General features: G+C 50.4%; 1 protein-coding gene across 2 annotated transcripts in view; it reads right to left on the bottom strand.

Moving 5' to 3' along the window:
- Positions 1-6,773: 6,773 nt before the first annotated feature.
- Positions 6,774-15,123, bottom strand: part of Tmem38a (transmembrane protein 38A) — a 19,340-nt gene continuing 10,990 nt past the window's right edge. For both annotated transcript variants that reach the window (XM_048794806.1, XM_015489222.2), the window contains 5 exons: positions 14,361-14,517; positions 13,931-14,115; positions 11,086-11,173; positions 9,352-9,469; positions 6,774-8,176 (listed from right to left, as the gene is read on the bottom strand). In XM_048794806.1, the coding sequence (XP_048650763.1) occupies positions 7,940-8,176; positions 9,352-9,469; positions 11,086-11,173; positions 13,931-14,115; positions 14,361-14,467 (735 nt within the window). In that variant the 5' untranslated portion in view covers positions 14,468-14,517 and the 3' untranslated portion in view covers positions 6,774-7,939. The remainder of the gene's footprint in view (positions 8,177-9,351; positions 9,470-11,085; positions 11,174-13,930; positions 14,116-14,360; positions 14,518-15,123) is intronic.

Below are 15,123 nucleotides of genomic sequence, written 5' to 3'. Positions count from 1 at the left end.
AGCCCTCCTTGATCTCCAAGTCATTTTACTCCCTCCTAAGAGCAAGAAATGTGTCTTCAGGACTCAGTGCCCCCTGGGCCAACATGGATGAGCTAAACTTCAGCAAGTGTTTGCTGAATAAATTCGTTCTCCCCAGATATTTTGGGTAGCAGGTTTGTGTCCTCCTCCGTTCATACATTGAAATGCCCCAGTGTGATGGTCGTTGGAGCGGGGACCTTTGAGAGGCGATTAGGGTTCAATGCAATCATGACGGTGGGGCTTCCAAGGTGAGATTAAGATTTTTGTGGCCAGGCGTGGCGGCGCACACCTGAAATCCCAGCAGCTCAGGGGGACTTCGAGTTCAAAGTCAGCCTCAGTGATTTAGCGAGGCCCTAAACAACTCAGTGAGACCCTGCATCTAAATAAAAAATAAACAGGGCTGGGGATGCAGCTCAGTGGTAGAGCACCTGGGGTTCAATCTCTAGGACTGAGGAGACAGCCCAGGGTTGGAGTGCCTGCCTAGCAATGGAAAGGCCTGGTACTGCACACACACACACACACACTCACACTCACACACACACACACTCACATTCACACATATACACACACATACACACACACACATCTTTATAAATGAGATTTCTCTTTCTGTTCTCTATCCTGGGGGGACACAGCAAGAATTATAGCTTTCAAACAGCTACAATTTGGGGGCAATTTTGAAGCCCTCTCCAGACCCTGGATCTGCCTACACCTTGACCTTGGACTTCTCAGAATCCAGAACTATGAGCAATAAATGTTTGTTCTTTAAGCCACCTGGTCTATAGTAATTTGTTCAAGCAGTCTGTATTAGGGTTCTCCAGAGAAAGAGGATCAATAGGATAAACACAGATGCAGATACCTAGAAAGAGAATTCTTTTTTTTTTTAACAAATTTATTTTATTTGTTTATTCTTTCTTTTTGTGTGGTGCTGAGGATCGAATCCAGGGCCTCACACGTGCTAGGCAAGCGCTCCACCACTGAGCCACAATCCCAGCCCCTAGAAAGAGAATTCTTAGAAGAAATTGGCTCATGCAATTATGGCAACATGATCTGCTGTATTCAATCTGGAGCCCAGGAAAGCCAGGATTGCAGTTCAGACCATACCTACGGTTCTGAGGACCACTGGGAGCTGCTGGTAGAATTCCAGTCTGAGTCTGAAGGTCTCAAAACCAGGAGCATCAATGTCCAAAGACAGAAAAGTGGATATTCCAGCACAAGGTGCAAGAGTGAATACATCCTGCCTCCACTGTTTGGTTGTATTTAGGGACTGTATTAGTTAGCTTTCTGTCACTGTATCAAAATACCTGAGGAAAAACAACTTAAAGGAGGAAATGTTTATTTTGGCTCGTGTTTTCGGAGGTTTCTGTCCATGGGGGGCTGACTCTGTTGCTTTTAGGCATGTGTTGAGGCAGAACTCCATGACAGGGGGCTCATGGGAGAGCAGAGCTTCTCTCCTATGGCAACTGGGAAGCAGAGAGAGAGGGGAGAGGGGAGAGGGCCCTTGAAGCTACCCCAACTATCCCCCACCCCCATAGTCCACTAAGTTCTGAACCCAGCAATGGCTACTCCATCGTGAGGTCAGAGTTCTCTGACCTGCTCACCCCACAAAGGCCCCACCTCTGATCACTGCTGCACTGGGGACCAAGACTTCAATACGTGAGCTCTGGGGAGACAACTAAGATCCAACCATAACACAGGCCTTCAAAGGACTGAGGGATGCACTCACCAGGGGAGGGGCTCTTCCTTATTCAGGTACTGACTGAAATGCTACCTTTCCCAAACACCCTCCCAGACATCCTTGGAAATAAGGCTTACTAGCTAACCGGGCGTCCCTTAGCCCAGTTAAATTAACACATACGGGGCTGGGGCTGGGGCTCAGCAGTAGCGCACTTGCCTGGCATGTGTGAGGCACTGGGTTCGATTCTCAGCACCACATATAAATAAATAAAGGTCTATCAACAACTTAAAAAATGCCTTTAAAAATTAACATATAAAATCAACCATCCCAGCAGCACCAACTGACGGTGATCTGTTTTTATTGCAGAGTTTTCTGGTCACTTGAGGCAGGACGAGGTGCCCATCTGCACAATATAGTTTCAAACTGCTCCCTAGGTTTTACCTGGTTAATAGCACTGTTCATTCTTCCACGGATCATCAAGTTTTTAGTCAGAAAGAATCTTAAAAATCATCCAGTGGGGCCGGGGATGCAGCTCAGTGGTGGAGTGCTAACACGTTTAAGGTTCTGGGTTCCATTCCCAGCATGAGGGGGAGAAACCATCCGGTTCAGGAGTTGTCAAGTTTTTTTTTGTTGTTGTTGCGGGTGTTTTCAAAAAGTCGGTCCATATTTTCAGTTGTGCAGGTCGTTTGGTCTATAGAAATGACTCAAATGACTCAACCCTGCTGTTGTAAGCATAAAGACCAGGTTTAGACAACGTGTAAACAAACGATCATGGCTGTATACCAATAAAACTTTATTTAAAAACACAGATGAGGGGCCAGATTTTTTTTTTCCAGTGCTGGGGATGGAGCCCAGTGCCTTGTGCATGCCAGGCAGGCCTCCACCACTGAGCCACATCCCCAGCCCTGGCGGCCAGATATGGCCCATGTTTACCTACCCTTCACCTAACCCAGCGTTTTCATTTGCCCAGGAGGGGTTCACCCAGGCTCACAGTCAGTTAGTAGCACAACCAGAACTCATGCTCAGGCCTGCCAGCATCCTATCTTTGTGACTTGACTTTGACCTCTCTGCTGGCTTCCATGGGCTCCATTAGATGTTCATTTCCTCCACTAATTGGCCTGGGACTTTTCCCAGGTGCCTGGAGGCAGGTGCCAACCAGAAAGCACCACGTGAACACATGGAGAACTGCCCTCATCTGTGCTGACTGCTGGAAGGTGGCCTGGGAACAATGCAGTGGATGGAAAAGAACATCGGCTCGGCGTCAGGGATGATGCTCAACTCGTTGTTCACGGAGAAGTGAGGGTAAAGGAAGAAGCTGGGCTTTAGAATTGGAATCAGATGGGCGTGGACGTCATTCTGCCCCACTGTCAGCAACATCTGACCCGTGCCGACTGACTTCACCGCTGAGCTCATTCTTGTCTTCTGTGAACGAGGGTCATAGACCCACCGGAACACAAGGCGTATGTAAAAGACCTGCTTATGAGCTTGGCGTGTTGGGAGGGCTCAGTAGAACTTTCCAGGTGCAGTCATGGCTTGGATTCGCTCACAAGACGTGGTGGGTTGCAGCTAAGCTGGCTGCTGTGGGTCCCTGGGCTCCATTCTCACCTCTGCATATTTCCTTTCCCTTAGGTATAACGACCTGTGATTTGCTTCTAACAAACATAATTGCCCCATGTTCCAAGTAACGGCACTCCTGTCTACAGTGGGCCACAGGTCTACAGAGAGCCATGACATAGTTATAATGGAGCCGAGATACTCCCACTGCCTGGTGACCTCTGGCCGCTGTTCCTCATTCCTCACACTTGTGGTGACTCAGGTGTAACCAAGCCTACCGGGCTGCCAGACTTGCAAAAGCATAACATACAATTACGCACGCGCAGCATAGTTGCTAATGATAGTAAACAACGACGTTACTGGTTTGTATATTTACTGCACTATATTTTATTTTATTTTGAAGTGTTCTCCTACTTATTAAAAAAGAAAAAAGTGTAATGTAAGGCAGCCTCAGGCAGGCCCCTCCAGAAGGACTCCAAAGACACGAGGGAATATGGCTCCATGTGTATTGCCCCCACCAAGACCTGTGGTGACAGCAGGTGGGGTGGGGGAGGTGGCGGTAGTGTGGATCATGGCCCTGTAGTGTCCTAGGCTCATGTGTGTGTTTGTGTCTTTTTTTTTTTTTTAAGAAAGAGAGAGAGAGAGAGAGAGAGAGAGAGAGAGAATTTTTTAATTTTTATTTTTCAGTTTTCAGTGGACACAACATCTATTTTATTTTTTATATGGAGCTGAGTATTGAACTCAGTGCCCCACACATGCCAGCTGAGAGCATTACCGCTTGAGCCACGTCCCCAGCCCAAGCCACATCCCCAGCCCTGTGTTTGTGTCTTAGTGTTTAATAAAAAGTTTTAAAGCCAGGCATGGTGGCACATGCCTATAATCCCAGTGGCTTTGGAGGCTGAGGCAGGAGGATTTTGAGTTCAAAACCAGCCTTAGCAACTTAGTGAGATCCTAAGCAACTTAGCAAGACTCTGTCTCAAAATAAAAAATAAATAAATAAAAAGGGTTGGGGATGTGGCTCAGTTATAAAGACTCCTGGGTTCAATCCGTGGTTCAAAAAATATTTTTTAAAGTAAAAATAATAAAATAGGTGGTGGGGTTATGGCTCAATGATAGAGCACTCAATGACCTAGCACACGTGAGGCACTGGGTTCAATCCTCAGCACCATACAAAAATGAAATAAAGATATTGTGTCTACCTACAACTAAAATATAAATATTAAAAATAATAAAAAGTAAAAATGTTAAAAGAAGGCTATGCCTACTTTTAAGCATAAAGTGTACAGTAAGCGAACAGTACATAAGTGTACAGAAAGCTGCACCAACCAAGTTCACTGTAGCACCATTCATAATAGATAGCTAAAGCATAGCGGCTACCCAAGCGTCTATCAGTGGAAAAGCAATGGACAAAGAAACATGGTCCCTTTACACAATGGAATATTATTCAGCCTTCAAAAGGAAGGAGCCTGATCCATGCTACAATAGAAAGGAACCTTGAGGGCACTCTGCTAAGGGAAATAAGCCAGATAAGCATAAGAGGTGAACACTTCTGCTTTGACTCATAGGAGGTCCCTGGAGACATCAAGACATGGTATCCATAGACACAGGAAGTAGAATGGTGGGTGCCTGGGGCCGAGGGAGGGGAGAACAGAAAAATTAGTGTTTAAGGGGTGCGGGGCTTCAGTTTTGCAGGATGAAAAGATTGCTGGAGGGATGGAGGTAGCTCAGTGGTACCGCACTTGCCTTCCTGCAAGAGGCTCCAGGCTTCGTCCCCGGCTCACAAAAAAACAAGTTCTGGAGACGGACAGTAGTGACAGCAGCCGTTGACAACAGGAGGTAGATTCTATGCTACGCACTTCACCTCTCTTGTTTTTGTGGGTGGTGATGGAACCCAGAACCTGCATGCTAGTCAAGGGCTCTGCCGCTGAGCCACATTCCCAGGCTCATTTTGTCACAATTCTTTTGGAGGGGGGTACCAGGGATTGGACCCAGGGGCACTTAACCACTGGTCCACACTCCCAGTCCTTGTTATTTTTTCTTTTGAGACAGGGTCTCGCTAAGTTGCTCAGGGCTTCACTAAATTGCTGAGGCCCGCTTTGATCGTGACACTCCTGTGTTACCCTCCCAAATTGCTGGGATTGCAGGCGTGCGCCAACTCGCTGGGCTTGTCACAATCTTTTTTTTTTTTTTTTTAAAGGATGAAAAGAACCTTTCTCTCAATGCAAGACCAAAGAGGCCACTGAGAGTGACTCCTGTAGCTAAAATTAGCCCCGCCTTGAGATCCTGCTTGCAGAGTTCCCACACCTCCACTGGGTCAGCCAGCCTCTCCTGCCAATCAGCTGGTCGGCCAGTGGCCTGCAGGCCCCCTTCCCAGGATAGGCTGGGAGGCTATTGCAGTACAATATGTTCTCCCAGAGAATGAGATCCCAGAATATTCCCACTGGAGACAGACAGCCCATTCCGCAAGCTGCCACCTGAGCCAAAGCCAGCTCCAGTTGCAATCCCAACCCTCATCCTCACCTTGCGCCAAGGGATTTCTGGATACCCCCTTACCCTCCCCACTTTGGTGACTCTGAATAAGGCTGCGATGATCAGGTACAACTGTCTCAAGACAACAGACCTGTGCCTGGTGAGGGCCGGCTTCCTGGTTTGCAGATGGCCGCCTCCTTGCTGTGTCCACACTGGGCACAGGGCAGAGAGAGCCCTGCTCTCTTTTTACAGAAATCTTAATCCCACTGTGGCATGCCACCCTCGTCACCTCCCAAAGGTCCCACCTCCAAATACTATCACACTGAGGGTGGGATTTCAACTACAAAGTGGGAGGATGCCAGCATGCGAGCCTTAATGTGAGGATTAACGTGGATTCACTCAACACACGCTGGCTGAGCTTGGTGCCTGTGTCCCTGGCTCACTCTAGGGCCGCGGTATGGGAAGATCCATTCCTCACAAGCCCTTTCTTTCTCTCTTTCTTCCGACACAGGGTCTCGCTATGCTGCTCAGGCTGCTCCTATGAGCTCAAGTGATCCTCTGCCTCTGTCTCAGCCCTAGGGCTCCAGGCGCTGCCCCTGCATCTGGCTACTGCTTTTTTTATAACCATCTACTCTCTCAGGAACTCACTGCAAGACCAGCATCAAGCCCTTCAAGGGAGACGCCCATAATGACCTCATCTTCTTCCAGGCCCCGCCTCTTAAGGGCACCACCACTCTGGCCCTGCCACCCTGGGCTCAAACCTCCAGCAGTCAACCTCCGGGGGAAAGACCATTTCCAAACCACCCAGGTGTTCAAGCCTTTTGCCCAGTTTTTATGGAGCTTTTCTCTTATGGAGGGTTTTAATAAATAGCCTTATTTATGCAACTGGTATACAGTGAGCTGTACATATGAAGCAGGTACAGTGATAAGCCCTAAATTGTACAGACCTATAAAACGGCACCACCATCAAGCCGGCCCACAGATCCATCACCCCGACTGCCCCACTATGTTCCTGCATCTCAAGGTCAAAGAATGAGCCAGACAAGCCTGAGGGTTCATTCACAACAGATTTATTGGCGGGCCCTCATGCCGAGCTTTGGCGGACATGCAAGGGATGAAATTGGGGGGCTTGAAGCCTCAGTACCCACCCAACTCCCGGGCATCACTGGAACAAGGCACTTGCCCAACAGATGGGTGACACTCGGGACCCCAAACTGGTCTGGGCTCAAATCCAACCTGAGACGGGACATGTCCACCCTATCCACCCCTCTCAAACGTCTGCTGACCTCGGCTTGGGCGAGGGAGTCTGCTCACCCCGTACAGGTTCCTGGCCTGCCCGGCAGCAGCACAAACAGCATAGGCATCAGCCTGTTGAATGACTGAGTGAGCGACGGTGACGGATTTCAGCATGAGGAAGGCCTGACACTTCCAGGGACCAACTGTGAGCACCTAGAGCTCCTTCACAGAGCTGGATCTTGGGACCCCCCACCCAGATGGCTGCAAGTCTTTGGTTTGGAGGCAGCCCGAAGCCACAGATAGCTGTTTGAATCCTTCCACGATTCAGAACTGCCCTGATCTCCCCTCCTGACTGCATGATGCTGACGAGCTTATAGATCTTTTCCGTCTTGCTTCAAAGAAACCCTTCTGTACAGAGGGCCAGGGGTCTCCACTCTACAGATGGGGAACTTGAAGCTCAGAGAAGGGAAGGAACTTACCCAGGGATGCCCAGCAGGAGCCAGAAAGTTCTGGGCATGGAAGGTCTAATCATTGAGGAGCCTGGGCAAGAAGACTTTGAAATCACAGCACCTGGCTCACAGCAGGTACTTAGGAAATGCCCACTAAATGGATAAGTCTTGACATGGCTTGAAATTCTCTGAGTCAAGATGCAATTTCAGAGAAGAAAAACAAAACCAAAAAAGGACAAAGAATTAAATGCCAGGATTTTTAGTTGGAGCTGCTACCGGGACTCTGTGTGCCCCTAAAAAAGCTGTGACTCAACAGAGGGTCTGACAGAGAGAGAGGGACCCTCCACTCCTACAAAAGTCCATTGTCATCTCATTTAATCCCCACCTCAGCCCTGGAGGATGAGCTGATGGCCCCAATTTGCAGATGGGGAAATCAAGGCCCAGAGATGGGCAAGAAGCTCAGGATGACCCCCAGCTGTGAGGGTCCTGGGCCTGGTCCTATCCCTGGTGCCCCATGGGTCCCCTGGGCCACCCCCTAATCTGCCTTCTTGGTCTTCTTCTTCCTGGAGCCCTCGCTCAGCTCCTCCTTGGACTTGGCAGGCAGGACGGAATGCTGGGCACCTGGCCCGCCACCATGGGAACCGCCATGAGATGCACCGTGGCTGTCATGGTGATGGTCACTTCCCCAGGCTGCTCCAAATAGCACAGGGCAGATGTAGCCCTCCAGGACATCAAATGGGGAGTTGTGGGAGTGAGTGGCTGTCAGGAACACCTGGGGTGGGGTGGCAGGGGACAGCGAGAGTCAGAGAGGGACCAAGACAGAAAGCAAAGCCAGAGGAAGAGAAAGGAGGGAAAAGAGAAGGTCAATGAGGTCAGGTTAGGTCCCAGCCCTAAGGCTGCATGCACCTCCAGGAGGGTGATCGACCACCCCGGTGTCCTAGTGATGCGTAACTTCCAGTGGTCAAGCTTGGGCAGTCCTGGGCATACTGGGACAGTTGGTCACTCATCCGCATGAGTTCCCTCCACACATGGGCACTAAGAGATGCCAAGGTTTCAGTGTGTCCCCCCCCATCACCAAAGTCATGGTGTCAGGAGATGAGGCCTCCGGGAGGTTCCAAGGCCATGAGAGTACACACTCATGTGGAGGATGAGTGCCTTAATAAAAGGGGCCAGCGAGCTGACCCAGGTCTTCCACCATGTGAGGACACACTGAGACTTCGGCCATCTGCAATTGGGAAGAGGACCCTCAGCAGCCCTCAATCATGCTGGCACCCTGATCTTGGACTTCTTGCCTCCAGATTCAGAGCACCACATTTCTGTCTGTGAAAATCCCCGTGGTCTCTGGTGTCCTGCTCCAGCTGCCTGAATGGACTGACACACTTGGCCTGGCGTCGACTTGCAAACAGGTGGAACAAGACTCAGCCCTGTTTCCCCCTCCCCTCCTCCCCGATGCAGGGAGACTCGGCCCACTTCCTTTTGAGGGGGAGACACAGCACTGAGCTGAGGCCTTCCGTGCTTTGGGGAAACAGTTGCAGAGTTACCCATCTCCTTGGGACAGAGGACAGTGTGGCCCCGAAGACCCTTCCTGGGTGGGATGATCCTATAGACCAACATCATTCCTGGTCCAGCCAGTTCTGGATGGCCGGACGGTGCCTTCGCAGCTTTGTGGGCCTCTACTCTCCGTGCCTAGAGCTCCCTCGGCCTTTGCCCAGGCTGAACCCTCTACCTGGGAAGGCCTGTCCTTGGCCTGGAACTACAAATAGGTGGAACCCCACCTAATGGACACTGCACCTTGAAGAGCCCCCTTCCATTGACCTACGGGCAGGCTTCCCTGAGTGGTCCTTTCTGGGCCACATAGACTGGGAATGTCCGGGTCCCTCCCATATCCTGGGAGGTTCAGGGCAGCATTGGTTAATGCAGGAAGGCCTCGGGCAGAGGAGGGCTTACCTTACAGGACACCATGAACATGGTGAAGATGAAGATGAGGCTGGCCTTGGACACCGGGAGCCAGCGGGTCTGCTGGAGGGTGAACAGGATGGCTCCGTACAAGCTGGCCTTGGTGGGGCTGGGGGGGCAGCTGTCGTTACCAGGAGGCACCCGCAAGACCAAGACGCCCCCACCCCAGCCTGGAGTGTGCCAATGCATGGGTGGTGTGGATCAAGGGGCACCTCTCTGCACAGGTGGGTTAACTTGGCCTGAGGAAAGATCTGGTCTTTGTTCGGCTTCTGGGAGATGCCCTCTAAGCCCTTGAAACTCTGGATGCTCAGAGCACCTTGGTTTTCTTTTTCTTGTGTGGAGGGAAGTATGTTTTTTTTTTGTTGTTGTTGTTGTTTGTGGGTTTTTTTTGTTTTTGCTTTGTGTCATATCAGATGGTGACAATACGATTCCCGGTGGGCGTCTTGGGCTGCGAGGTATCTGCTCAACCTCTGGAGGCAGGAGTGGAGACTAAGGCCGTCAGCAGGCAGTTCCTACATGACTGAGCCCCAATAAAAACCAGGGACATCAAGGCTCAGGGGAGCTTCCCTGGTTGGCAGTACACCATGCCTGTTGTCACACACTGGCTCAGAGAATTAAGTGGTGTCCATGTGACTCCATGGGGAGAGAACAACTGGAAACTCCCATCTGGAATCTTCTGGACTCTGCCGTTACCTCTGCTGATGTGTCTATGCCCTCTCGCTGTAATAACTGTGGCCCTGCGTATAACAGCTTCGCTGCGTTCTGTGAGTCCTTCTAGCAAACCCATGAAACTCAGGATAGTCTTAGGGATCCCCAAACAGCTCACCCGCTGGCCCCTGAAAGCGCGACTACAACACAAGCTCTTCTTAGCTTTCCTTTCTCCACCGCAGAGTATGAACATCTGCCACTACACTGGATGATATCTCCCAAGCACCATCAGGGACCAGGACCAAGTGGCTTACATGTGTGACTCCACGGAACCCCCTGAACCCAGGACTCAGCTCATGAGGCAGAAACAGAGTCTGAGAGAGAGGAAGGCACTTGCCTACTCAGGAACAAGCCGCACACGGGCTCTGGGACCCCATTTTGCTGTTGGCAAACTCGGGGTGGGAAGCAACTTTGGGGGGGCAAAGCCATGTTTTTCATAGTATGAAATGGGAGGCGATTTTCACTGGCCTGTGAGTGAGCCTTTTAGTTTTGTCTTATTTTTATGGCTATAGTTTTACTTCCTTTAAACATAAATTAGGCCAAATGTACCATGGGATTGTGCGTGGATGCTGGACGCTGCTGTCTGGTCCTGCTCACCATTCTCTCCTTGGCTCTAGCTGTCCCCCCACCCATGCTCTGCCCCCCACTCCCACCCAAGCCCTCTATCCTTCTGTCTCCCTCACATTATATACCCTAACCCTGGAGACCTGGTTATATCACTGCTCTTTTCTGATTTGACAGTTGGTAGAGATGCTGGCCTTTGACCAGAGGCTCCTTCTTAGCCAGAAAACTCCTACTCACCCTTCAAAACCCAAATCAAAGGTCATCTCCTTCCTGCCCCCATGCTCTAGGCAGAGCTGTGGCTCCCACTCTGGGTTTCCCCAGACATAGCCTCTGGAAACTTCCAAAAGGCAATGTCAGGGGCTGACGCTTCTCTAAGTTTCAGCAGTATCCACCTAGAGTAGGACATCTATAGTATACACAGATAGACGGACGGGGCGGGCTTGGGGTACTCACAAAGACATGTGCAGGAACTCATTGGTCTCCGGCTTCCAGACTCCTCGGAGCAGCTGCTCCAAGTTGGACATGAGGGCGACCCCAGAGCCTACAGGAAAGGGCTCTGCTGAACAAGCCAGCCATCCCACATCTCCCTTTCTTCCTGTCTAAATTCCCAAGGAAGCCACCTATCTGCTGCTGGACACTTCATTAGGGGACAGTGGGCCTGACCATCAGAAAACAGACTCAGAGAGCCAGAGCCTTGCAAAGATTTGCGCGGCACATTCCAGCAAAACCATGTGAAGGAATCAGCGCCCCCACCCCCAGCCCCCATGCCACCAAGGTGGTCTTAGGCCTTCTCGACCTGACTCCTCCAGTCCAGCTGTGCAGGAAGCTTCTGGAACCACCGCCTCCACCCCTGACCTCTCTCTTCCTCAAGGCTCTGAGTTCTCAACTGTTCCCAAGTCTCCCCACCTCTGTTAGACCTGCTGTAACCCTGGGGGTCTGCTCTGTAGTGGTTTCCTGGGGTGAGAATAAGGAGACTCACGTGGAGACACAAGGGTTACATTACTGAAAAAAAATCCTCTCACTAGCCCAATTGGCTAAGGAGGCTTACACACTCACTCCAGGAACCAGTGTGTCAAAGGGGGCACCTGATACATACCACTGGACCAGAGGTTCTCATCTGGGCGATCCTGCCCTCAAGAAGGCATCTGACAACGTCTAGAGACACTTTGGGTTGTCACAACTGGGAGGGGATGCTACTGGCATCTAGTGGATTGGGATGGGACCAGGGATGCTGCTCCATATCCTACATGCACAGGACATCTCCCACAGCAAGAAAAGACCCCACCTCAAATGTCAGAGACACTCAGGACACCATGACTGAATGGAGGGTGGTTCTGGCCCTGTACACTGACTCTTTTTAAAAAAAAAAAAATTTATATATATATAATTTAGTTGTAGATGGACACAATACCTTTATTTTATTTATTTATTTTTTTATGTGGTGCTGGGGATCGAACCCAGTGCCTCATACTTGCTAGGCAAGTGCTCTACCGCTGAGCCCCAGCCCCAGGCCCTGTACACCGTCTCTTTACAGGCAGGAAACGGGATAAAGTGGCCAGAGACTTTTTGCATGTTCACGTCGTTTTTCCTTAAATTCCTATTATTCCTTGGTTTACCTCTCCAGTTACTAATGTTAAGCTGTCTCTCTCTTAGTTTTGTCAGTTTTTGCTTTAGATAATATGGTGCTGTTTTAAGGGCATGAGTTTATAATTGTATCTTCCTGGTACATTGACCCTTTTATCATTATAATAATGTCACTCTTTATCTCTGCAACCTTTTTTTTCCAGAACTAGGGATTGAACCCAGGGCCTTATGCTTGCTAGGCAAGGCCTCAACCACTGAGCTGCATTCTCAGTCCCATTTTTTCTTTTAAAGTTCATCTTGGTTTGCCTTTTAGTATGGATGGTGGAGGGGGACAGAACTTCAAAAAAATTAAGAACACAGACACTGGGTTCGCAGGACCTGGAGCCAAACCCAGCTGAACCTCTTAGCTGTGTGGCCCTGGGAAAGTCATTTCATTTTCCTCCTCAGCAAAAGGGGCTGAGGCTGCTCTCTCCTAAAAGAGGCTCCTAAGGATCAAATGAGATAAGACACACAAAGGCCTCAATTCAAAACCCGCCCGGCATCAGGAGTCTTAACCTGGAGTCCAAGACACCGGACAGGACTCTTCATTTTCACAGCCTCCTACTGAAACCGGCCTTTCCTTCCATGGGGAAGGGAGGCAGTGATCTCAGCAGCCTCTCCAGGCTGTCAGCCACCACCCAAATTCATGGATGTTTTTTTCTTTCCACATTCCAGTTGCTGCAAATGGTTTTAGAATCACTTCAAAAGTTCAATAGTTCCTAGTAGCTAGTGAAAAGTCTGTGGTTACTGCATTAATAAAGAAGCATGAAATTGAGATGTCATATTTAAAAATCATTTTGATAACTGCATTTTAAAATAATGAGCTACCTTGTTAGCCTATATATTTTATTTGATGCACTTAAAAACATACAATGGGCTAGACACGGTGGCACACACCTGTAATATCTGTAGCTTGGGAGGTTGAGGCAGGAGGATCGAAAGTTCAAAGTCAGCCTCAGCAACTTGGTGAGGCCCTAAGCAACTTAGGGCCAAATAAAATAAATAAAAGGGCTGAGGATGTGGCTCAGTGGTTAAGTGTCCCTGAGTTCAATCCCTGGTACCAAAACAAAACAAAAACATCGGACTTGGGAGTGTAGCCCAGTGGTAGAGTGCTTGCCTAGAGCATAATGCCCCGAGTTCCATCTGCAGTATCAAAAATAAATGAATAAATAAATAAACAAAAAATAAAAAATAAAAACATTACAAGGGTCTGTAGACTTTACTGGGCTGACAGAAAGGACTGTGGTCCCCAAAGATCAAAGGCCCCTAGTCAGAGCTCTGGAGAAAGGGTGCTCACCTGGAGTGACATGGCTCTCGAGGAGGTGCCTAGCAATGTCTGGGACATCGTTGGTCACCCACACTGGGCACAGGTGCTACTGGCACATAGTAGGAGAGGCCATGATGTGGCTGAAACTCCTATAGTTCACAGTGCAGACCTGCCACAAAGAATAAGCCACCCAAATGCCAGCAGCGCCAAGGCTGAGAAACCCTGCTCTAGGGTCACTTGCTTTTTTTGCTGTCACTGATTCCTATTGACTAGGAATTGGCTATTGATTAGGTATTGGCCACACACCTATCGACTGGGTATTGGTTCATGGTGAGGTTTGGACTCCTGCCTGGAGCAATGGCTGTGCCAACTGGGGTGTTACTTCACTGTCTTTGTCATCCTGTTTACCTTTGACCCACCCCGTTGCAATCATGATGAACCACCCGTGGTGGTAGTGGTGATGTGCGTGGTGGATGCCCACCGCGATCTTGCGGACTCTCACCACCTCCTTCATGGCCACGAAGATGAGCTTCACAGGCAGGAAGGAGACACACTTGTAGAAGAGGTCCAGGGGGCAGAAGAAAATCAAGTACCTTTGGGGAGAGAAGGTCTAGTGTTGGGGGAGGGGCGGGCCATGGGGTCACAGGAGAAGTGTCCACACCCTCTTTCCCACTGCCAGGCTCAGGGCGGCTGGGCACGGAGGGCAGTGTGTTCAGGGCCACCCTAGAGGTTGGGTGAGTGGGTCCTGATTCCTCTGACCTACTGCTTCCCACCTCCCTGGTGCAGGGTCATCTCTGTCCCCAGCCTGCTCTCCCCCATCCCATCCTGGATGGCTTACCAGACAGCTGAGGCCAACAGGACACTGGAGTTGTTGCTGAAGTAGTCAATCAAGGGCTCCCCGAGGAGCAGGTCAGCCAGGATGTAACTCCCAAAACAGTGCAGCATGGCACACAGCCAGGAGGCCACCGGGTGGCGCCGGGACAGCTCGACCGCTCCTGCGAGGCACAGGAATGTACTCCTTCTGTCACCAGAGCACCCCGAGCATGCTTCACCCTGTGCCTTCAGGTCAGTCTGTCCCCATCTGGCTGCCTTTCCTACAGCACCCACCCCATGCCGAGCAGCGAGCCAATTTCAGAGGGGCTCAGGGAGGCTGCGCAGAGGGTCTGCGGAGCTGAGCTGGGGCTCTTTCCACCTCGCTCAGAAAAGTGTGAGGATGACATAGTAAAATACAGGAAATGAAATGGAAAAAATAAAGCAAAGTAAAAGCAGGACCGGGTTTCTGTGGGTGAGCTGCGCTTCCTCCTCCTGGGAACGTGCCTCTGCTGGGAAAAGAGCGCAGCTTGGCCCTAGGTGGGCAGGGTACAGAAAGGGCAACAGCTGGAGCGCCCACCTGTCTCACTGGGGCCGAGCCGCCAGGGCACAGGGCAGCCAAGAGCAGGTGTTGGGATCGACAGGGAAAGACAGGGCATGTGCTTAGAGGAGTCCTGGAGGTCTGAACTATAGAACAAGGGAACACAGGGCAATCAGGTGGTGAGGCCATTTCCAAACGGTGGCAACAGAGGAACAAGAACCCAAGAGCAGGAAAAAAAAAAAAAAAAAGA

The sequence above is a fragment of the Marmota marmota genome, unplaced genomic scaffold, assembly GCF_001458135.2.
Source record: "Marmota marmota marmota unplaced genomic scaffold, marMar, whole genome shotgun sequence".
Lineage (NCBI taxonomy): Eukaryota > Metazoa > Chordata > Mammalia > Rodentia > Sciuridae > Marmota > Marmota marmota.
The sequence above is the reverse complement of the archived record's forward strand: the minus strand, read 5'-3'. Positions and strand labels throughout refer to the sequence as shown.